We start from the raw sequence: 23,056 nt of genomic DNA, 5'->3' as shown, positions 1-23,056 counted from the left end.
TTCTCTCCCCGCTCAGGGGCCTGCCTCTTCTCATGACTCGTGGGCAGGCTGCAAGTCTGTCTGGCTGTCTGTCTCTCTCTCACTGTGTCTCCAGGTCTCTTGGCACATCTGCTCCCACCCACCCTCCTGGCCCAGCCCAGGCTGCAGCACCTACCATCTACCAGCTGTCCTCTCGAGAGAATCTGATTGGTCCCAGCTAGCCAGTGGGCTGGCTGGCATTGGATCAGGTGTCCACCCACATGCAATCAGCCCTGGCTGGGAGAGGCTGCGGGAGGGACAGACAGTGACAGCTAGTTCAGCCGAAGGACAGTAGAGTCCTGTTCCTGTTTGTATTGTGACCATATTCATGACAACCAGAAGGAAAATTGACCCGAAGTCCCACTCATCCCCACCCGTCTAAACAGTCAGAACTAAAACCCAGAGCACCTCCTTGAGCCCCTGGTCCCTCCAGCTGTGTCCCCTGTCTCTCTCCTTGTCCTCCTCACTGCCTCTCCCCACCCCACGAGGGCCCTGTCCCACCCCACAGCCTCCTCTCCTGATCTCTGCATGCTGGCCCGTCCAAGGGCTCAGTCCGGGCCCATTTGCCTCTCGATCTGCACTCTGCCTGAGAGCTTCATAGCCCACGATTCCCGGTCACCCCCCGAGCACCCCACTGGCGTGGCTCCTGGAGTGTCCCCAGGATGAGGAGGTGCCAGGCGCCTGGAACAGTGTCCTGGGGCTACAGTGGCAAGTTACCACAACTCGGGGGCTTGAAACAACACAGATTTACTCTCTCCCAGTTCTGGAGGCCAGAAGTCTGGAATCAAGGTTTGGGCAGGGTCAGTTTTGCAGGCTCTGGGTCAGGATCTGTTCGAGGCCTCTCGCCCAGCTCTGCCAAGATCGCTGGCAACCCTGGGCATTCCTCGGCTTGTAGCTGCATCACTGCCTGCGTGGTCGCGTGGCTTCTTCTCTGTGTGTTCCTGTGTCTCTTCACATGGCCTTCTTACAAAGACACCAGTCACTGGATCTCAGGCCCATCTTAATCTAGCACAACGTCATCTTCACTAACGACATGTGAAGATCCTGTTCCACGCAAGGTCACATTCTGAGGTTCCAGGTGGATGTGAAATTTGTTTCTCCCCCGCCCCCAAAGCCCCAGCAGATAGTTGTATGTCGTAGTTGCACATCCTTCTAGTTGCTGCATGTGGGACGCGGCCTCAGTGTGGCTGGAGAAGCGGTGCATCGGTGCACGCCCGGGATCCAAACCTGGGCCACCAGCAGCCGAGCACATGCACCCAACCGCTAAGCCATGGGGCCGGCCCCTGGATGTGAAATTTGGGGAGACACTATTCAACCCAGTAGAGTCCCACATGGAACATGTCCCAAAGAGATCTCTCTATTTGTTCCTGCCTCCTGCTCACACCCCTCGCCCCTGTATCTTTCCCATCTCTGTAATTGGGCCTGCAGTCCACACAGTTGCTCAGGCCATACAACTAAAATTCATCTTGAGTCTTCTCTTTCCCTCATCCCTCCCTCAGAAACCCTCTTGACCTTGCCTCCCTGATTCTCTTCATCCCACGGCCCCTGCTCTGGGCCGGGCCGTAGCACCTTGCCTTGGACAACTGCATAGCTTCTTCTTGGCCCCTCTGCTTCCTCTCTGGTTCCTCGACGATCCATTCTCCACACTGAAGCCAGATAGCCTTTAAAAACAATCCTGTTAACTTTTAACGTTGGAAAGATCTGAACCTACACATAAGTAGAGAGGATGGTCTGACGAACTCCCATTTACCCGTCTCCCAGCTTCAAGGATTATCAACTCCAGGCCACTCTTGTTTCAGCTGTACCCCACCCACAGCCCCCTCGCACGTTATTTTGAAGTAAACTGCAAACGTATCACCAAATGTCTTAAAAATGTAGATCACATCCCGCTCCTTCCATGTTCACACGTCTTGTGCCACCGCCCTAGAGAAAGCCAGGCTCTGTAGAGCGGCCCCAGGGGTCCATGCCTGCTGCGCACCTCTGCCCGGGCACGTGGGGCTCCTCTCTGTTCCTGGAACGCCCCAGGCTCCATCTGCCTCTGAGCTGCTGCTCTTGCTGGTTCCTCTGCCTGAAATGCTCACCCCTTCTCCACCTCCTGCCTTGGTCAGCTGGTTGCAGCTTCTGTTTCATGTCTCCCCTTCAGCGGGATTTCTCACAGAGGCCTTCGCTGCCTGCTCAGTTTTGCCTCCTGCCACTTGCCTCTCCCCGGTGCTCTGTCCTTGCCTGAGTCACAATCTGAAATGATCTTGACTTGTCATTTATTGTTTGTGTCCTGCCCCAGAATGTGAGCCCCTTGGGCTGGGGACCCTGTCTGTCTGTCCACCTTTATGTCCCCCATGCCAGAGTGAGGCAGGAGCGTGTGAGGTGCTTCTCCAGGAGTGGGCCCTGGGTCACAGGCTGGGACACACCTGTGGTTCTTGCGTGGGTGTTGCCATGTTGCATCATGAAAACGTGTGCTGTTCTCTGCTGCCACCCAGTTGGGGACATCGGTAGCCACCAACTCAGCATCAGCTGTTTGTTGAGAACTGGCCTGAAGGGAGAGCGAGAGGGGTGACAGGTGCCTCTGACCTTCAGGAGCCCCTAGTGCCGTTGGAGAAACGCCTCCCCCAATTAATTAATGACACCAGCCCTGAGTTACCCGAGCTGTGTCCCAAGGCGGTGGCTCTGTGCCTTGGAGTGGGGTAGACACAGTGTGTGAGAGGAGACTGCAGGTCAAGGGCTCCAACAAGGCTGGACTGAGCCCCAGGACTTGAGTGGAGGCAGGGAAACAGGGACCCCCCCCAACCCCCCGGACCCTCCTTCCCTGCTCCGTGTTGCTGCGGGGAATCTGTGCCCTGCCGCCGCGCCACCCCCCCCCCCACCCCCGGCGTGGAGTCGGGCTGCTTTGGAGGAAAGGCGCAAGTTCTGGAATCCAGAGGTCTGAGCTCTAGCCCTCGTGCTGCCCCATGTTGCTGTGTGACTCCGAGCCTGGGGATTTGTTCTCCCTGGAGTGGCCTCTCTCTCCCTGAGACGAGGAGACAGCCAAGACACCCCTTATGTGGGGGTGGGGGTCTCCAGTTAGTGCATGAGACAGAATTACATCCACCTTTATGCTGCCCCGAGAGCCTTGACCGTGGTTTTATGAACATTAACTCCAGGGGACCCGAGAGTGACAGACAGGGCTGTGGTGGCCCCCATTCCTCCCACGCTGGGCAGTGTCCCTAGAGCAGAACGAAAGGCAAAATCGTCCACCCCACCTAAAATCTAGCCTTAAATGCCCCCCCCCAAACTCCTATGGTGAATTTCTCTTGATTAAGCAAGCACCTGAAGCAACTCCACTGGGTCCCCCTGTGCCCCCACGGAGACCCCAGCCCACGGGCCAGGAGGCTAGAAGTTCTGAAAGTGATGGGGAGGGGTGCTTTCAGGGGGCACCAAATGAAGTTGCCCTTGAAATTGTGAAGCTGGAGGCTTTTTCTTGCCCGTGGGGCCATCCATACAATATTTGTGATCATGCTGCATCTAGTGTGGGTCCCGGGCAGGGCTGCTGTGCCCACCGTCAGGGGTGGATGGTGGGGACATGGCCCCTGCGAGGCTGGGACTGCGCTGTCGTCACCAGCCTGTGATTCTCTGAAGAGACTGAGCAAGGCTGCCTGTTAGCACTGCAGCACGCTCCTCTCAGAGAGAGAAGCCTTTGGTTCTTCCTTTAGGAGGATTCACAGAAATAAGATATGGGCCGAAGGCCGTAAACATCCCTAGGTCTCCATGAGCGCAAGAGTGCATTTCTGGGCCGGTGGTAACAGTGCGCTGGCACCGTGGCCCTCGCTGGTGCCGGGTGCGCTCCTGCCTTTACACGTGTGTGCTGTGTTGCTCGGCCTGGCTGGCCTCTTCAGAACGGCCACACTGCTGTGCTCTAACCTGCTTCTCCTGGATGGTGGTGGGACAAGCAGGAGGATGAGGAGGACCCTCTGGCTTCTCCCTACCGTGTGCCTGGTGTCCAGGCTGCTCCGGGCGCCCTGGGGCCTGAGCCCTCAGCCCCTGCTGCCCTCGCAGATCTGTTCTGGGAGGTCCACACGCCAGCCTGGATGCCCTGAGAATGAGGGGCTTTGTTAGCCTGTGAAGTGGGTGTTGTAAAGCCAGGACAAAAGTGCCCTTGTGCTTCTGGGAGACGAGGCGTCCTCCATGGGGCACGGGCGTGGGCACCTACGGGGCCGGGCTCCGGGCAGGGCGGCGGGAGGCACAGCCTGGCTTCTACCAAGGAGGCCAGGCTGGGAGAATCGTGAGGCTGGGGGTATGTTTCTGAAAACCTTCCATTTGCTTGGTTCATCCACCTTTAGCACAGGCCTGGGGCCAGGAATCCTGGGGTTGTTCACTCGTTCAGCCATCCTGGGGGGGGCTCCTGTGTGGAGGATCCTATCCTAACGTGAGAAACAGCCTGCAGGCTCCCCGATGGGGAGCAGGAGTAGGCTGGGGCCCTGCCCTAGGAGCTGCAAGGGGGAGGGCCGCCTGGGGGTGACATAAGTGACCAGGCTGTCCATTTCAAACCGCCCCAGGGGCTGGCCTGGGCAGGGCTGCTGCAGCCCCTCTGCCCTCAAGCAGACCCAGCCAGGACGCAGTGAGGGGCAGGCGGCCCTCGCAGACCTCCTCCCTCTCCCAGCACCTCCTCTCCTTGACCTGCTCTCCTGTCTTGTTCACGAAGATGATGCCACCTCTCTCTCTCTCTCTCTCTCTCTCTCTCTCTCTCTCTCTCTCTCTGGCTGCCTCTTCCTGTGCCCCTCTCCCCTGTGCCCCCGCCCGCTCCCTGGGTGGACCAGACCCAGACGCAGCTGGAGCACGCGCGCATTGGGGAGCTGGAGCAGAGCCTGCTACTGGAGAAGGCGCAGGCCGAGCGGCTGCTCCGAGAATTAGCCGACAACAGGGTAACATGCCCACCAGCGCCCTGCCTGCTGCCATCCCCCACACCCCAGCCCCAGCGTCTCTGTTTGTAATCTTCCCTGTCTTTGGCTGCTGTCCTCGTCGTGTTCTTCCTCTTGTGCCCCTTCTAGGAGGGAAGTAGAGGTTGTGGGATGTCCTTATGCTCCAGAGCCACGTCATGCTTGTTGGGGAGGAGGGGGTCTTGGCTCTCTGGAACTTTGCTCCCTAGTTCATGGTCCCATTGGCTGGAGGTGTCCTGTGAGACCCTCCCCTTCCTCCCTCCCCATGCATTGCCATGACAAGGCTTTGTCATGTTCAGAAGGCGGGGGCCTCTTGGGAACATTCTGCCCCTTATGTGGGCAGTCACGGAGACAACCTACCCGCACCTCCCTCTCCCAGGCTGGGGAAGGCAGGAGGCGGGGGACTGCAGGTCCAGGTTCCTCTAGACTAGGGGGTCTTAAATGCGGTGGCAGGAGGGGGCAGGCTGAGGGACCTGGGGCTAGGGGAGGGGTGGAACTTTTGGGGAGTGGGGGTGTCCTCAGGGCAGGGGACTGTGTCCGCCTCAGGGTCTGGCTGTTGAGATAGGATGGATCGGGAGCGATTCCTAGGCCAGGGAAGGCTCTGTCTGGGGGTGAGGTGTCCCTGAGTCCCAGGGCATGGTTCTGAGTCCAGGTTCCAGGCCCAGCTGGCCCCTCTACGCCCACCATGCATGCCCCAGGGCCGGCTCCTGTGCAGGCACACACATCCAAACAGCTGGCCAGCCCAGCCCAGCCCAGCCCAGAGGACAGCCCAGCTGCAGTTCTCTTGGCAACGGAGCTAGACAGCCAGCGAGCAGTGATTGGGGAAACACTGTGTGGGTGTGGGTGTGGGGCGAGCCGTGGCCGGTTTCTGCAGGTCGGCCTCAGCACGCGAGTGAGCGTGTGCGCCTTTGGGTATCGGCAGACACACAGGGGTCCATTTGCACACACTGGCTGTTGCCCAGTGACCATGTGTGCTCATGCCGTACACACGCGTGTGCACAAAGGCTGTTTGAAGAAACCGACCCAGTCACGGTTGACATGCTGGAGCCCTCCACACCGAGGCATCTTGATTGGGTTTGACCTAATTAAAAAAACAAAAACGGGTTTATTGAACCAAAAGTCACCTTCATAAACAACATTTTTAAGCTTGTAAAAGATTTAAAGCTTTTAAATACATTGTTTCCAAACCTGTGACCGTTGACGTGATTGAGGAGGGTGGAGGATGGAGCCTCTGGTCTCGAGAGTTTTCTATCAGAAGGGGGTCTGGGAACATTAATTTTTTTCTGCTTTAGGCGTTAAACCAGACCCTTCTTTGGCTGCCCCTCCAGACAGCCCCTCTGTGAACCAGCTGGACACCTTTCTAGAGCAGGACAGTGCAACGTTCCCTCTGTCGTCTCTGACCTTTAAAAATAACATGAACTTGAAGAAAGCCATAACCTCAAATGGTGGTTTCTTTTAACCATCGATTTGTTGCAAGCCGCCTAGGGCTACAGGGACAGTTGACTCCCTGAGTCGCTAGGCACAGGTTAGGAGAGTCCTGGCAGCCGTGGTGGGAAGCTGGCCCTCGGGCAGGGGGCACCCTCCCTTCCCATGACCTTCCCCCGGGCAGGGGGCTCCCTCAAATGGTGAGACGCTCCCTCACCCCCATCGTGTCCCCCTCATGCTCCAGCCGTCCGCTGACCCCTATCTCCGTCTCTGCCCTGTAGCTGACCACGGTGGCCGAGCAGTCGCGTGTGCTGCAGCTGGAGGAGGAGCTGAGCCTGCGGCGGGGCGAGATCGAGGAGCTGCAGCAGCGTCTGCTGCACTCAGGCCCGCTGCCCGCCGACCACCCCGAGGCTGCCGAGACCCTGCGGCTGCGCGAGCGGCTGCTGTCGGCCAGCAAGGAGCAGCAGAGGGAGAGCGGCGTGCTGCGGGACAAGTACGAGAAGGCCCTGAGGGCCTACCAGGCCGAGGTGGAGAAGCTCCGGGCGGCCAACGAGAGGTACGCGCAGGAGGTGCTGGACCTCAGGGCCAAGGTTCAGCAGGCCACCAGCGAGAACATGGGGCTCATGGACAACTGGAAGTCCAAACTGGACTCGCTGGCCTCGGACCACCAGAAGTCCCTGGAGGACCTCAAGGCCACCCTGAACTCGGGCCCGGGCGCCCAGCAGAAGGAGATCGGGGAGCTGAAGGCCGTGATGGAGGGCATCAAGATGGAGCACCAACTGGAGCTGGGCAACCTGCGGGCCAAGCACGACATTGAGACCGCCATGCATGTGAAGGAGAAGGAGGGCCTGCGGCGGGAGCTGCGCGAGGCCCAGGACCAGCGCCGCGATGCCGAGCTGCGGGTGCACGAGCTGGAGAAGCTGGACGTGGAGTACCGGGGCCAGGCGCAGGCCATCGAGTTCCTCAAGGAGCAGATCTCCCTGGCCGAGAAGAAGATGCTGGACTACGAGACGCTGCAGCGGTCGGAAGCCCAGAGCAAGCAGGAGGCCCAGAGGCTGCGGGAGAAGCTTCTGGTTGTCGAAAGCAGACTCCAGGCTGCCGAGTCCCTGTGCTCGGCCCAGCACACCAACGTAGGCGGCCGCCCTCCAGCCGGGCGGTGGCAGGGCCCATAGGCAGCAGCTTCTGGGCGCAAGGGTCCAGCTGGAGAGGGCCCGGGTGTTTACTGACCACGCTCTTCCAGCCCAGGAGGCATTCCTCTTGCCCCCAGGAGCATGCCCGTGCGAGATCAGAGGGCATCTGGCTCAGAGGAGGAGACCCTCGTCCCTGCATCAGAAGGGCAGCTGGCCTGGGTGACCATGGGGACCCAAGGCGGTCTGAGCTGACCTGCCCAGGTCCCCCCAGACCAGGCCTAGAGAGATGTGTACCTCAGCTCAGAAAACAGTCTTCCTCCCAGTCCCCAAGTCCCCGATTCGCCCAGACATGCCTACTGTGCAGACTCCTCGGCCTGGCACTGCTGTGGGGTGGTGCGGATGTGGGGGGCAAGCCCTGCCCATCCCTGGGGCTCCTATCTGCAACTCCGCCCAAGGGTGGCCCCCTTTCTGCCAGTCCTGATGAGACTGAGCAACTGAGACTGAGCCCCCAGTATCAGTTTTGCTCCAAACCTAGAACTCCCAGCTGAGCCTGCTGGGAGGCGACCCCCGGGTAGCGTGGGCTGTGTTGGCTCCTGTGGGGCCAGGAAAGGCCTTTGGAGGGACTCGGGGCCCACATCTTGTCCAGGCCCGTCCCACCTTAACTCCCGTGAGGTGGATGTTGGCTGCGTTTCGTAGATGAGCAAACCAAGACTCCAAGACGGGGTGGCTTTCCCAGAGTTTCTCGCCCTCCAGGGGCAGAGATCATGTCCAATCCCACTGCCTGAGGGCTGACAGAGGGTGCCCAGGATGACAAAAGTCAAATCCTAGATGAAGGGACAGCCGGCAGCACAAGCATTGCCGTTACAGGAGCCCCAGGCACTCTCGAGCCTCCATCCGCTCCTGCGTTTAAATTCGTAGCCGAGTGGTCTGTTTTCAGGAGCTCCCAGTACCGGAGGCCTTTTTGTAAAGGGAGGTCTGCCTGCACTGTGCCTTGAGGGCCTGCTGCAGCGGCCTCCCCGCCCCCTTCTCCCAGGAGGGCCCATTTTTAGCAAGTGCTCTCCCGGGATCCGAGGCAGAGGACCAGGCAGAGCCCCAGGTTAGCTTGTGTGCACGTGGCCTGATTGGCTGGCTGCTCAGGGCACGGGCATCCGGCCTGGGACCCCAGGACCTGGACTCCCTTAGCGGGGGAGGTTCGGGCTGAGGAGTGGGTGGTGACCTCAGGAAGACCCATCTCTTGAGTTCCACACACATGGGGCCTGTTGGTCTGGACCCACATGCCTCCCAGATTCAGATTCAGAGGTTTAAGTCCAGGGACAACTAGATTTTTGGTCTCGTGAATTAAGTATGGAGGTTTAAAAAAGTATTTTTTAGTGTGTGCGGTATTTTGTCTGCAGTATGTGTAAATAAAGACCGAGGGGGCTCAATTAATCACAACTGAGACCAAAATGGGGCTTGTGATGTATGAGCAGGAGTTTGAGGGGCAGGTTGATGGAGGTGACTCTCTGCTTAGCTCTATGCTGCCCTGATCCGCAGTGTTAGGCTCCAGCAAACTGCAGGCTCAGAGGACAGCCAGCTTGGGCAGGAGACTGGAAACTTCTGCCAAGAAGCAGTGAGGAGCCCATTGATGTTTGCCATGCAGATTTTTTTTCTTAATTGATCTTGCCTTCTTTGGCTTCTGGGTTTATAATTTTAAAAAAGCGTTGGAGAGAAAGGAAGTAGCCTTTATCGATGTCCCTCTGGGAGCCGGTCCTGGCTGTGCTTTGCACATGCTGCCCCATGGCAGTCGATACTCGTTTGATGGATGGGAGACCAGGTCTTGCCTCTGGGTGATGATGGAAACATTCCCAGGACCAGTCTCTGCAGGCGTCCCAGAGAAGGAGACGTCCGTTCTCAGCAGAGGAGGGGGTGTCCACAGGGAAGCTGCACAAGCAGCCTCTGGGCCCCTGGGAGCAGAGCGGGGTTCTCTGTTGTCAGGGGGCCAGACCAAGGACATCCATGCTCCCTGCCCCCCAGTCCCTGAAGGTCACGTTGTATGGGGGTGCGGCACGCTTGCTGGGCTGGCGGGGCTGGGGGTGGAGGTTGGGAGGCGAGCATCCCCCTGACAGGCCTCTTCTTGCAGATGACTGCATCAAACGACCTTTCTGGGGAGAAGATTGGGATGAAGGAGACCGGGGAAGGTGAGTGGCCGCCGGGCAGGGTGGGACATGGGGCTCTGGGGAGAGGCCGGTGGGTCTGCCTTTGAGCTGGGTCCCCTTTGTCTGCATCATCAGCCATCTGGGGAGAGCCCCCTGCCATGTGCGTGAGCCACGGGGCGGCCCAGCTTATGAGTGCCATGCAGAGTGCAAAGTACCTTGTTTGTTTGATTTTAACTGTATTTTATTTTATTTCTTTTTATAATTTTATTTATTTTTTTCCTCCAAAGCCCCAGTAGATAGTTGTATGTCATAGCTGCACATCCTTCTAGTTGCTGTATGTGGGACGCGGCCTCAGCATGGCCGGAGAAGCGGTGCGTCGGTGCGTGCCCGGGATCCGAACCCGGGCCGCCAGCAGCGGAGCACGCGCGCTTAACTGCTAAGCCACTGGCCGGCCCTGATTTTAACTGTATTTTAAAAATAGGTATAAACTTCAAATGGTTTAAAGGCCACACGGCCAAGGGTCCTCCATTGCCTGGTTCCCTCCCCACGGGCACAATGTTGGCCGACTACCTCTCCTGTCTGGAGATGGTTGTGCACACACAAGCACACAGGTACCACTGTGGGGGTACCACGCCCCCCCACTGTGAGGCCTCTTACTTTTCTCCATTTAATAATGTATCTTGGAGACTGTTCCTTATCTCTCACATGGTGCAGAATATTCCACTGTGTGGAGCTACCCTCCTCTGTTTCGCCAGTGTCCTGCAGATGGACGTCAGCCCTTTCAGCAGTACAAACACTGCTGCAGGAAAGCCCTTGCCCTCCGTTGGGCTCACCCAACTCTAACTCCCACCAGCTGTGGTTGCAAGTGTTTCCCCACGAACCTCACCAACATGCTTCATCAAACTTTGTGGTTTCTGTCAGTCTGCACAGTGAAAGATATGGCTTGATGTGACTTTAGCTCGGCTCTCTTACTGTAGATGAAGTGCCATTCCTATTTCTACTTGGATCCAGTGCCCATTTTTTGTGATTAGAAAAATTGGAATTTGTTGATTTCTAGAAACTCTTTATATATGACATTGTGGTTTGTCTTTTGATTTTTCTTGTGCTGTTTGCCATTCAGATTTTTAAAAATCAATCTTTTGGGCCGGCTCCGTGGCTTAGCGGTTGAGTGCGCACACTCTGCTGCTGGCGGCCTGGGTTCGGATCCCGGGTGTGCACCGATGCACCGCTTCTCCGGCCATGCTGGGGCCACGTCCCACATGCAGCGGCTGGAGGGATGTGCAGCTGTGACATACGACTATCTACTGGAGCTTTGGGGGAAAAATAAATAAATAAAATTATAAAAAAAAAACTCAATCTTTTGTTTTTTGGCATCTGGGTTTATTATTTTCAAAATGCATCCCATGGTTTCTTGTGGTACTTTTTAAGTTTCATTTTCTATGTTTAAATCTCGGATCCATCTAGAAGTCATCCTTCTGTAAGGTGTAAGGTAAAGATCCATGTTTATTTCCTTCCCAAAGAGCACCCACTTGTCCCAACATCATTTTTGAAAAACTCCTTTCCCCCTACTGATTTGAATGACCACCCTCACCATGTTTAAATTCTCTTCTGTAACTGGCTCTGTTTCTGCACTTTCGCACCCATTCCAATAACCTGTCTGCTCACAGGCCAGTTCTGTAATGTTTAATTATTCACGCTTTGTTTGTGTTCTGATTCCTGGCAGGGCTAGTCTTTTCTGCTCTGCTTTTTCAAAATTCTCTTGGCTATTTTTTTTTTTAATTCAGGCAAAATTAACATAAAATTAACCATTTTAAAGTGAACGATGCGGTGGCATTGAGAACGTTCACAAGGTTGTGCGACCACCACCTCTATCTAGTTCCAGAACATTTTCATTCCCGCAAAAGGAAACCCCGGACTCGCTATCAGTCACTCTCCATCCTCCCCTCCCCGGCCACTGACAGCCGCTCCTGTGCTTTCTGTCTCTGTGGATGTGCCTCTTCTGGGTATTTCATATAAACGGCATCATACAATACGTGGCCTCTCACGTCTGGCTTCTTTCACTGAGCATAACACATTCAAGGTTCATACGTGTTGTGGCGTGTGTCGATGCTTCATTCCTGTTGATGGCTGAGTAATAGTCCATCATGGCACGTGCCGTGTTTTGTTTATCCATCCACCTGAAGGTGGACATCTGGGCTGTTTCCTCCTGGCCGTTATGAGTAGTGCTGCTGTGAACGTGTGTGCTTGGTGAGAGCCTGTTTCCAGTTCTTTTGGGTATATATAGCTAGGAGCAGAATTGCTGGGTCATATGGTAAGTCTGTGTTGAACTCTTTGAAGAAGTTTTTGCCAAACTCTTTTGGCTATTCTTGCTAATTTTTCCAAGTGATTTTAGAATAGGCTTATCTAGTTACACAAAAATCAAAATTTTGTTGGTATATTTATTAGTATTATTTAAATTTATAAATCAACTTACAGAAAGCTATATGTTTCTAGCACTTTCTATGCATTATCTCTTCTATGACTGTTCTGAGACTATCCAATATTGAATCCACATGACCAGGTGATATGGGCCCCCTTATTATTATCCCCATTTTTCAGTCAAGGAAACTGAGACTCTAAGAGTTAAGTTGCTCAAGACCACACAGTGTTGGAGTGTTGTCCTCAGGGTGGGTTACCCAGGGAGATGCCTGGCGTGAGCCGCCTGGACCCTGGAGGCCAAGCAGGGCCCCGTTTTAGGGTTTCTGTGGGAGGGTCACCCCCTCGCCCACTGGACCACAGTGTTGGCCCTGGAGTGTTGATGGCCCCTCGTCTCTCCCTTCTCTCCTAGGACTGCAGGACAAGCTAAACAAGAAGGACAAAGAGGTGACAGCCTTGATGTCCCAGACCGAGATGCTCAGGGCCCAAGTAAGTGGTAAGTCTCCCTCCCGCAGGGCAGATTCGGGGGCTTTTCCGGGGGCCACGTGACCGTAGAGCGTGGAGTGGATTGGCGCCTGGGTCCGTGTGCTCTCCCCCGCTGCCTTAAAGAGGAGGCAGCCTGGGCCAGGTCACCGCACTGGACTTGCACCTGGCAGCAGTGAGGGAGAACCGTAGCCCAGACACCGTCCATAATGTGACCAGGGGCCCCGTCCTTTCTCTCCCCGGAGCCGGCTCTGTTCTGAAATTCTGTCACAGGTGTGCTCTGGTCTTGAAGACTTTTTGGTTTCTCATAGGTCACTTTGATACCGTGTGTCTGCCCCCAGCCCCTAGAAGAACAGCCAAGATTTCAGAATCGGGGGTCGGGGGGCGGCGGACGCCAGCTGCAGCAGACAGCAAGGCACAGGGGAATGAAAACAGAGGGGAAGCCTGGGGAGGGGCCAGGGGTCTGGAATGTGATTTGGTGACAAACTGTCCCCGCTTCTTGTCTGCCAGAATGCCAGTGGTGGTGGCCATGAGACGGCCCCTCCTGGGAAAGGTTCCCACCCCCACTTCTCTCCCCTTCCCATCATGGTCACCGGGCATAATTGGCCCCGACAAAGGTCAGGTGACCACACACTCTGAGGCTGAGGGGAAGATTTGGCTGGTCCTCATCCAGGCCACAGTGTGCATGCCCGGTTCCCGTCTCAGGAAGGGACTGCTTCCCCGACACCACACAGCCTGGGTTGCTGTGCTTGAAGGGTTTGGTCAGCTTTGTGTGGCTCCTCTCGGCCCCTTGCTGCCTGGCTCTGCAGGACGAGGGACCCCCACTCTGTGGAGCGTGTCCCTGTGATCCCCCGGGAAAACCGGCTCCCTGCCCGGGCCTGGCCCTCAGGTGGGACAGGTTCCCACCAGGACCCCGACCCTCCCCTCCTCTCCCTGCCGCCTGACCCTCAGCACTGGAGAGCAAATGCAGGTCCGGAGAGAAGAAGGTGGACGCCTTGCAGAAGGAGACACGGCGCCTGGAGGCCGAGCTGGGGGCCGTGTCCCGGAAGACCCATGATGCCTCGGGCCAGCTGGTCCTTGTCAGCCAGGAGCTGCTCAGGAAGGAGCGGTGAGTCAGCCCTGGGCCGTGTGCTCAGGCCTGCCTGGTTCTGTCACCCAGCCGTGTCCTCCCTCTGGCCCTGACCCTCATTCCACCCAACATTAGCCAGTCTTCTCCAGGGGCTGTGCAGCAGTGGCGCGGGTGGGACAGGTGGCTGGCATCACCAGCGATCACCATACTCTCCTCTGCTAAGCTCACATGAAGCCTCAGAATCCTTCTCAACACAGTTCCCCAAGCAGAGCTCATAGGAAAGATTAGTGGTTCCCAAACTTCTTGGTCTCAGGGACCCCTTTTTGTTTTTGGTGAGGAAGGTCAGCTCTGAGCTAACATCCATGCCAATCCTCCTCTTTTTGCTGAGGAAGACTGGCCCTGAGCTAACATCCGTGCCCATCTTCCTCCACTTTATATGGGACGCCGCCACAGCATGGCCTGGCAAGCGGTGCGTTGGTGCGTGACCGGGATCCACACCCAGGCCACCAGCAGCAGAGTGCACACACTTAACCACTAAGCCACGGGGCCGGCCCCTCAGGGACCCCTTTAAACTTAAAAATTATTGAGGATTCCCACAGAGCCCTCATTTATTTTTTCCATATTTACCATATTAGAAATTAAAGTGGAAAAATTTTTAAATATGTATTAATCCATTTAAAAATAATAATAAACCAATTGCATGTAACATAAATAACATGCTTTTGATAAAAAGTAACTTTTCCAAAACAAAAAATATTTAGTGAGAAGAGTAGCATTGTTTTGCATTTTTGCAAATTTCTTGAATGTTGGGCTTAATAGAAGACAGCTGGATTCTCATATCTTCTGCAGTCAATCTTTGCAATTTATTGTTTTGGTTGAAGTATATTATGAAAATCTGGCGTTAGATATCTGGTTGGAAAAGAAAGGAATATTTTAATATCCTTTTCAGATAATTATTAATATGCCACGTGGCCCCAGAAAAATTGTATGCTCATGAGAAATGACAATGAAAATAGTTTTGACCCGTAGGCCCCCCTGAAAAGGTCTGGGGGACCCTTGAGGGTTCCCTAGACCACACTTTGAGAATTACTGGATTACTGTGCATAGACGTGGTTAATGTGACCCATATGAGGTTTAAAAAAAAACCTAGACTAGCATTTAAGAATCAGAAGATTTCACATAAAATCTGGATTTCTCCAGTCCAGATTCTCTTAAAAAAATTAGGTCTGACAACATTAGGCTGACTTGCAGCATTCCTGGGGAGCACCTGCCCCCTTTCAATGGCGTGGGCCCTCTGGGTCTCCTCAGTCCCCACCCCCTTCATTATTTTGCTTACACCCACTTCCTGGACATGATTCGCCAGCCCCTGTAAGCATTTGAGATTCAACTCGAGTTAAAGCCCACCTCTTCCTTGAAGCCTTTCTTGATTGATGTAGGCCACCATGAGCTCCTCCATGCTCCTGGGGTGCTTAGGCTGGGAGTGGGGGATCAGCCAGGAATGCACTGGCAGATTAAGCTAGTAGAGATTTATTTTCCTCACATGACAAGAAATTGGGAGGTAGCTGTGGCTGGCAGTTGGTTCAGTGGCAAAACATATCAGTGCCAACACCTTTGTAGTTCTTTTGGACTCTCCCTTGTGGTTGCAAGGTGGCTGCTAAAGCTCCAGCCATCACATTCACAGCAGGAAAGAGAAGGAAAGGGAAAGGAGCAGTGCCGTCTGACTTCCACTTTGTTCTCAACTACCCATGGCCACCTAGTGAGGGAGTTTTCCCCTCTTTTACAGTAAATGCAGGCAAGGGAAAAGGCTGAGAAAGGGGTGTGTCCTTCAATCCGTGCCCATGGCAGACATTGCTAATTGAGGACTGCATTCTTTTCTGCAGAGCCCGCATGTGACCTCAAAATCATTCTCATCACAGTACTCCAGGCAGCTACTGCCAGTTGATTAAGAGCTGGCATGGGAAGTAAAACCCATGTGACATCAGGCATTTAAAAAGTCTTGCCACATGAGCTCTCTTGGATGAATGTTTTGTTTTAATTAAACAAATATTATATTCTCTTTTTTTAAAACTTTAAGAACATTCTAGGAAAGGCCAAGTCCTGTTGACCACCGCTTGTCTGAATTCTGACCCCTCTTGGTCAAATGGTTTCCTGTTTCCACTCTGGCCCCTCCTGGCACAGATGCCATCTTAATAGACAGTGTCCCCCTCAGGGTTGCTAGTCTCTAGGCACCTGGCAAATCCCCAGAGTATGGGAGTGGAGGGGCCAGGGCTGACCACCACTGCTCTGTGCCCCCGCCCCCCCCACCACCAGGAGCCTGAACGAACTGCGAGTGTTGCTGCTGGAGGCTGGTCGCCACTCCCCAGGCCCCGAGAGGGACCTGAGCCGTGAGGTCCACAAGGCTGAGTGGCGGATCCAGGAGCAGAAACTCAAGGACGACATCCGGGGCCTGCGTGAGAAGCTGAGCGGGCTGGTGCGTTGGGGACCGGGGATGCCAGGCCAGGGCTGTGCTGCCCTGCTGTCAGGCTGTGGACATGGTGACCTCCTGGAGCTACCACCAGCTCACAGTGAGGGTTCACGTCCCCTAGAACCACAGCAGGGTCTGGGTTGTAGCTGGTGGGGGGGCCACGGGTGGCCTCTTGGCAGACATTGTGGCTGGCTGTGTGGCTGTCTGGGTGATGTAATGCAAAAGAAGAGTTCCTAAGAGTCTGGCCTGCCCAGGGGTAGGATGGGCTACCGCAGGGTGCGGAGCGTCCCATCCGGGGAAGTAAGCAGCCAGAAACCAGCTCTTGTTCAGGGGCCTGTGGTGGGGACTCACACATCGGTCTCAGGAAGGAGATGGGAACTGGAAAGCCTCCCATAACCCTGAGATTCTGGGGGCTGAGACTCCTTCTTCAGGAGCAGGAACCTGACTGAGCTGAGTCTCCAGAGGTGAGGGCGGGGCCAGGAGGGTGATGCTGGGAGCACAGGACAGAACCATCCTCACCCCATCCCCCGTGGTCAGCCTTCAGGACCAGCCTGTGGCCAGTTCCTGGGCCTGGTCATCTCCAGGGTGTGGACACGACGGGGTCTGGGAGGACAGGCCTGCTGTCATGGGAAGCCAGTCACTCTCTGCCCTCCCACCCGGCCACACGGGCTCAGCTACACTGGAGGAGATGGAAGGGGAAGGGGGCCTCACAGGCAGGAGGGAGAGCCAAGACCCACCTACAGCCGTGGGAGCAGGCCCTGGGCCTGCAGCGTTAAGGGATTGCCCAGCCGCCCTGCGGCCTTGCAGTCCTGGCAGACCTGGCCAGCAGGGCCCTCTGTGGTCCTTGTGACTCTGAGCCTGGGCCCGGCGGGGACCTGGGGTTTGATTCCCCAGCGCTTTCCAAGAGCCACAGGGAGGGGCCAGTGCCACGCTGACTCGTCTCCGTTGGGCACAGGCTGGTCCAGTGTCTGTGGGAACTGGCCGCCCCTTTCTCCGGGGCACCCTCCCCCTGCACTGTCCCCAGAGCTGTGGGAGAACTAGGGAAGGGCTTGGTGGGTGGAAACCTTCTCTAGTGAGGAAGGGTTGAGAGGGAGATTTGCATAGAGAGGCGGAGACACGCAGAAGGACCTGGAAGCACCCGGCCCCGGGGCGTTGGTGGGCGGTTTGTGTGGGAGCCAGGGGGCACCATGGTGGGTGGGGCTGCTGGGGAGGGCTTGGAAGCTGAAGGTAACGAATGTCCTGCTGGGGAGGGTTCTGAGCGCGGTTCAGGTGGGCTATAGGGTAGGCGGTGAGGAAGCTGGGGGTCTGGGGGTGCAGAGCAGGGACTCACGTGAGACTGTAGAGGGAGTCGGGTGACACAAGAAGGAAGGAGGGAGGGGTCCTGGACTTGGGGACTTGGAGAGAGTGAAGCGTCTGCGGGCTGGGGATTCCGGCCGGGGACAGGGCAGGTGCTGCAGCGGGACGCTCGGGGGAGGGAGGGAGGCCGGGGCGTCCTGGCGATGCTCAGGCCTGACCCAGAGACGAGGTGGGCCGGCAGAGATTCCTGCCTAGAGCGAGAGGCCCTCGCACCCAGGCGCACACACCCCGATGGCCGTCCCTCTCCTGCCGCCCCAGGACAAGGAGAGGGCCCTGACGGAGCAGAGGCGCTGTTCGCTCAGCGACCCGTCCTCGGCGTCCGAGCTCCTGCGTTTGCAGCGCCAGCTGATGGGCACGGAGGACGCGCTGCGCGCTGCGCTGGACCAGGCTCAGCAGGTGGAGAAGCTCGTGGAGGCCATGAGGAGCTGCCCCGACAAGGCCCAGGTGAGCCACGGGCCAGCGCTGGCTGACCGGGGGCCCGCGTGGGGCGGCGTCCTCAGGGAAGGCGGCCCGGCCCTGGGGACCCTGCTGTGAGGGACAGACGGCCGTGTCCTCTGGGAGGCCCAGCCCAAGGGGTACACGCTGTACCCTAAGGAGCTCGGGCCAAGGGGGGCATGCGGCCTTGGTCTCGGGGCCTGGGAGCCCCCTGGCCCGAGGCTGGAGCCTGAGAGGGTCGCGTGGGGAAGGCCTGGCCATCTGCGGGGCGGCCGGGGGGCCCGCTCAGCGACCGCCCTGCCTCTTCCAGGCCCTCGCCAGCTCCGGCTCTGCCAACGGCGTCCACCAGCAAGACCAGGCCCAGAAACAGGAGGTGAGGGGCGCTGGGCCTCCCGTCGGGCCGACGTCTCTGGAGACGGAGCCCCGAAAAGCCACCCAAACGACGAAGCCGCCTTGTGAGGAGGCTTTCAGCAGGGTCCCTCTCGGAGCGGGCGGTGCCGGCAAGCGGCGTCGGGTCCCAGGCTGCTCCTCTCACCTGCTTTCTCTTTAAAAACCGTGTATTGTAAAGTAATCCAGGCCTATTGGGAAACCTGTGGAGAAAACCCAAAAATACATAAAGAAGAAAACACCCAGCGGCAGCTTTCTTCCCCAGAGGGGCCCCTGGCTAGCAAATTTCAGTGACGTCCTTCCTGAACGCCGAGGCGCGTGCGCGGCCAGGCCTCCTCGTTCGCTGACTCCGTGTGGGCACACACGCCCGCTCAGTCAGCTTTGGGCGGCGCCCAGGCCCCGTCGCGGTCCCGCCGAGGGGGACAGGCGGCGCTCTGCCTTCTGGGTTAGCTCGCACTTGACGGGAAACAGGTGTCCTCCGCGCGGCCTGTGTAGTGCCCCGGTTTTCACATTTTCATGCTTGTGCTTGGTGAGTTCCGCTGTTGAAAGCGCCCCCAGGCAGGGCGCTGCGGAGTCGCGGGTGTGCGGGGCCGTCCGCGGAGCGCCCGGGGTGGGAGCGCGCTGAGCGGCGCTGACGGGGCGTCGGCAGGCGGGGGCGCGCGCGCACGACTGCGTGCGCTCAGCAGGCGGGAGCGCGTGTCTGCGCGGGAGTGCCCGGCGCGGGTGTCGACGTGGCGGAGCGGAGACCCGGCGAGGGATTGCGGAGCGTGGCCGCCGCACCCAGTGTTGACTGAAAATAATTTCAAACTTTCACAGAAGTTGCAAGAATAAAAATAGCACCTAGAGGGGCCGGCCGGTGGCGCAGCGGTTAAGTGCGCCTGCTCCGCTGCGGCGGTTCGCGCTTCGGTCCCGGGCGCGCACTGACGCACCGCTTGTCAGGCCATGCTGTGGCGGCGTCCCACAGAACGTGGAGGAAGATGGGCACGGATGTTAGCTCAAGGCCGGTCTTTCTCAGCAAAAAGAGGAGGATTCGCAGATGTTAGCTCAGGGCTGATCTCACACAAAAAAACAGTATCTAGAACGTGGCCATGCTGTCCGCCATGAATATGGGCAACCTCTGCCCCCGTTTGCGGTCGTTGGCACTCTGTGTGGGCGTGTGTGACGTGGCGGGCGGGCTTGGCCGAGCGTTGGCAGGCGAGTGCCCCGTCGCGGGCCTGGATCGTCGGTCCGCGCTCCCTGAGGACAGGGCGGGGTTTTCCGACGCGGCCGCTCTCAGGCGCAGACGCCGCGCGGCTGCCTCCTGCCCGCGGGAGCCGCAGGGCCGCCAGCCGGCCGCCCTCGGTGGTCGGGCCTCCTCGGCCCCCTGGCCCCGGGCGGCTCCTCCGCGTCCCGATTCCTGCGGCGATGACGTGCTGGAAAAGAGCCCCGCCGTGTGGGAAGGCGCAGTCCCGGGCCGAGCCGGCTCGCGCGTTCCCGTTCCGCGCGGAGCTGTGACGAGCAGCCTGTGGAGGGCGGCTCAGGCCCCGAGGGCGGCGGCCCGGGCGCCGTTTCCGCAGGGCGGGCAGCTCGCTCTGCGCTCAGGGCCGCCCCTGTTTTCATGGGCGTCTTCAACATAAGCGTTTTCTCTGCCAAGCAGTTTCCGTAAGCTCGGGTTCTATAAATCTGGGCGCGAACCGCTTTCGCAGCGCTTCGCGGGCCCCAGGGGCCCCGGGACCGCTGGACTGGGTCTTCGCGTTCCCGTGTGAGCTCTGGGGTGCCCGCGGCCCCGCCGCACAGCTCACGGGCGCCCCCCTGGGCCCGGGGCCGGCCGGCCGGGGGGCGGGAGCCCAGCGCCAGCTCCGCCCCGGCCCGCCTTGTGGCGTGGGCGGGTGAGGCTGGAGCGCGGCTGGGCCCGCGTCCTGCCCGCTCCGGCGGTGGGGCCCCTGGCTCACCCGACGCAGGAGAGCCTGGGCACGGACCCTGCCGGGGGCCTGCCCGTGGGTGAGGTCAGAGAGAGACGGGCGGGGACCTGCACCCGCCGCAGTAGGAAGTGGCGCGGTCGTGTCGGCAGAGCAGCCGCCTGGGCCCGGCACCCTGGGAGTTGACGTCTGTACCTTTGTGGCTTTGTACCCCAAGCAGCCCTGCGGGGCACGTGGGGTCACCCCGGCTTGCAGATGTGCGAGCTGAGCCTTGGAGTCGCAGCCCCAGTTTCCGTTTCCTCAGCTTCGCCTCCTACAGGCGCTTGGTGCTCTCTAGACCGCCTGCTCTCCCCTCTTCCCTCAGCTTCCCCTAAACAGCTCCTCTTCCTCCTGTCTCACCATGCCCCAGACCCACAGCAGAGACATCTGCCCCAGAGCCTTTGTATGTGCTGCTCCCGCTCCCTGGCACAGGTGGGCTCTCCTCCCCCAGCCCACAACCACCCCTTTTCCTACCTGCTCGGCCCCCCCCCACCCGCCCCCCGCACTCAAGGCTCTTGGAGACATTTGCTGATCAAGACCTTGCTCTTTCCAGGACAAGCACTGACCCTGAGGGACAGCGTGGAGCGACCCAGTCCACACCACACCTCTCCGGCCTGCCCCAGCGGCGCCCCTTCCAGGCAGGGGCCAGGGCTGTCACTTTGGAGACAAGAACAGTGTTTGTAACAATAACGTCCCCACCGCCGAGGACAGTCCCCCGCCCCCGACGCCCCTGCCGGATCAGGAGGCTTCCTCAAACACGGCCTTCCATGGAGAGCAGGATGGCCCCGGCCTGGCCCCCGGGACCTTCTGCCTGGGTACCCAAGATGCCCCAACAGTTTCTGGAGTTTGTTTGGGGAGGCCAGGGCAATCCGGCCAGGCCCCTCTCCCCAGAAGGAGCTGCCCTGAGGACTCTCTTGGCCCTGAGCACGGCCCTGCCCTCCCCTTCCCTCCTTCTCCCGGGTCCCCCTGAGACCCCAGAGAGCCATTGTCCCGGGAAGGGGTGGGCGGAGGCCAGCTTCTCCTTGCAGGTGCCGAGGAGGGAAGGCCAGGCCTGAGGAGCCGGAGGCGCGCCTGTTCCTGCTGCCGCTTCCAGGCCAAGGCAGTCCACAGAGTTTTTTGTCCCCACACACCGAGCTTCCTTCAGGGGTGGGACAAGTTCCCCTCAGCCATCTGCCCAGCAAGGCACCAGGTTCAAGGTGTTGGGGGGCATGGTCTTCCCCCCAACCCCAACACACACACAGCTCCAAGCTGCTGGCCAGAGAGTGGTGCCCAAGGCCCGAGCCACAGTGTTAGGAAAGTTTGGAAGCCCCCCTCACCACCACCACCACTGACCTGCTGGGAGCTGGGGCAGGGCAGCCGCAGGGACCCCCGAGCCAGGGCTGCAGGCATGTTTTGACTGCTCAGGAATATAGTGTCCCGTGGGTCGACCAAATGTTCCAAAACTGGGCCTCCCACCTGCAGATGCACCCGGGCCGGCTCTGGCGTACGCACCGCCGACCCTTGGTGCACGCACACCCAGAGGTCGCCGTGCACGTGTGGCTGTGTGGGTGGGGCCTCTGCGGTCAGCCGTGCTCAGGCTGCACGCACTCAGTTCCAGGGCTGAGCCCCAGGCCTGGCAGGGCCGTGCCCAGACACACCGAAAACGTTCTTGTGACCCAGCTGTGCACATACACAGCCGGGTGCACGTTGTGAGCGTTCAGGGATGTGTCTCCCAGGCACATGCACCTGGACGCACACGTACTAACAGCCCCTTCCACTCTCACCAGGGGCCTGCCCAGAGCTTATTACGCCCCATCTCCTGAAGCCAGGAAAACAGCCCACAGGATGTTGGTGGCAAGAAAAATGCAACTGTCTCTCTTCCTTCGTTTCAAGGCTGCTGAGTTGCTGCAGGCCTCGGCGTGGGGGGGAGCCAGCGCCCAGCAGCCCCTACCTCCCCCAGCGCAGGGAGTCCTCACATGGGGCCCTCCCCCCGAGCCAGAGGGGGCATCTGATGCCCCATCGTGGCGTTCCCAAGTGTGCCGGGACGGGCGTGCGGCTCCTGTCCTGGAAGCAGCCGGGCAGCCCGCGGCAGTCCCGTACAGGCGGCTGGTGGTCACGTCCTTGCCCAAGTGCAGCCTATTCGGGGGCAGCCGCTTAGTGCCCCAGGCCCCTCCTCTCCCCCCTGGCTTTCGGCAGCTCTCGCATGCAGTTTTATTAACAACAGTCCAGAAGCAGTGCTATAGTAGCTTAACCCAGAGGCAAGTACTACTCTTTCCAGCAAAATCAGGCAGCTTGCCCCGCCCACAGGAGGCACCGACTAGTCTACTAACAGCGCAGGCCCACACCAGGAGGGCTTGCAGGTGGCAGGTGGCAGAGACGCGAGTTCCCTGTGAGCCTCTCTGCCTGCCCAGTGTGGGCCCAGCCATGCCCCCCCAAGTCCCCCCCCACACCCTTCCCCTTCCCAAAGTGGAATTGTTGAAGTGTGGCGAGTCTGTGCTCGAGACAATAAAGCTTGTGACTGAGATCCCGGACCTCTGCAGTTGCCTGCTTCTCTCTTTGGGTGCCTTGGGCTCCCCCAGCCTCTTCCAGCTCATGGGCACCCTGGTGCCAGGAGTTGGTCTCCATCCGTTCCTGGTGGGCTGCCAGGCAATTCTTACTCAGATGTGAATAGCTGGTGAGGGCTTCAGAGGACCTGGCATTGAAGAAATCCCAGGCTGAGCTGCCTTGTCCGAGGAGAGGGAGCTGAGCAGGAATAGGCAGAGAACCAGAGACGAGGGCAGCGAGGGCAGTGGGGGCAGGCCAGGCAAGGCTCACAGAGAGGAGTGGGGGGTTGTATTTGAATCTGTTAAACGTATAAGTGGGCCTGCAATTGAAAAACGAAAACTCTTCCCAATGTGCAAAACAGTGACAGAT

General features: G+C 58.5%; 1 protein-coding gene across 1 annotated transcript in view; it reads left to right on the top strand.

Annotated features, from left to right (window-relative positions):
* The window catches only part of CLIP2 (CAP-Gly domain containing linker protein 2), a 77,009-nt gene extending 54,335 nt beyond the window's left edge, over positions 1-22,674 (top strand). Inside the window, 9 exon segments of the mRNA XM_058568956.1 lie at positions 4,809-4,913; positions 6,635-7,483; positions 9,603-9,660; positions 12,446-12,529; positions 13,468-13,624; positions 15,896-16,055; positions 17,664-17,849; positions 18,151-18,213; positions 20,718-22,674. Coding sequence (XP_058424939.1) covers positions 4,809-4,913; positions 6,635-7,483; positions 9,603-9,660; positions 12,446-12,529; positions 13,468-13,624; positions 15,896-16,055; positions 17,664-17,849; positions 18,151-18,213; positions 20,718-20,729 — 1,674 coding nt within the window. The 3' untranslated portion in view covers positions 20,730-22,674.
* Positions 22,675-23,056: the final 382 nt, after the last annotated feature.

The sequence above is a fragment of the Diceros bicornis genome, chromosome 26 (assembly GCF_020826845.1).
Source record: "Diceros bicornis minor isolate mBicDic1 chromosome 26, mDicBic1.mat.cur, whole genome shotgun sequence".
Classification (NCBI taxonomy): domain Eukaryota; kingdom Metazoa; phylum Chordata; class Mammalia; order Perissodactyla; family Rhinocerotidae; genus Diceros; species Diceros bicornis.
The sequence above is the reverse complement of the archived record's forward strand: the minus strand, read 5'-3'. Positions and strand labels throughout refer to the sequence as shown.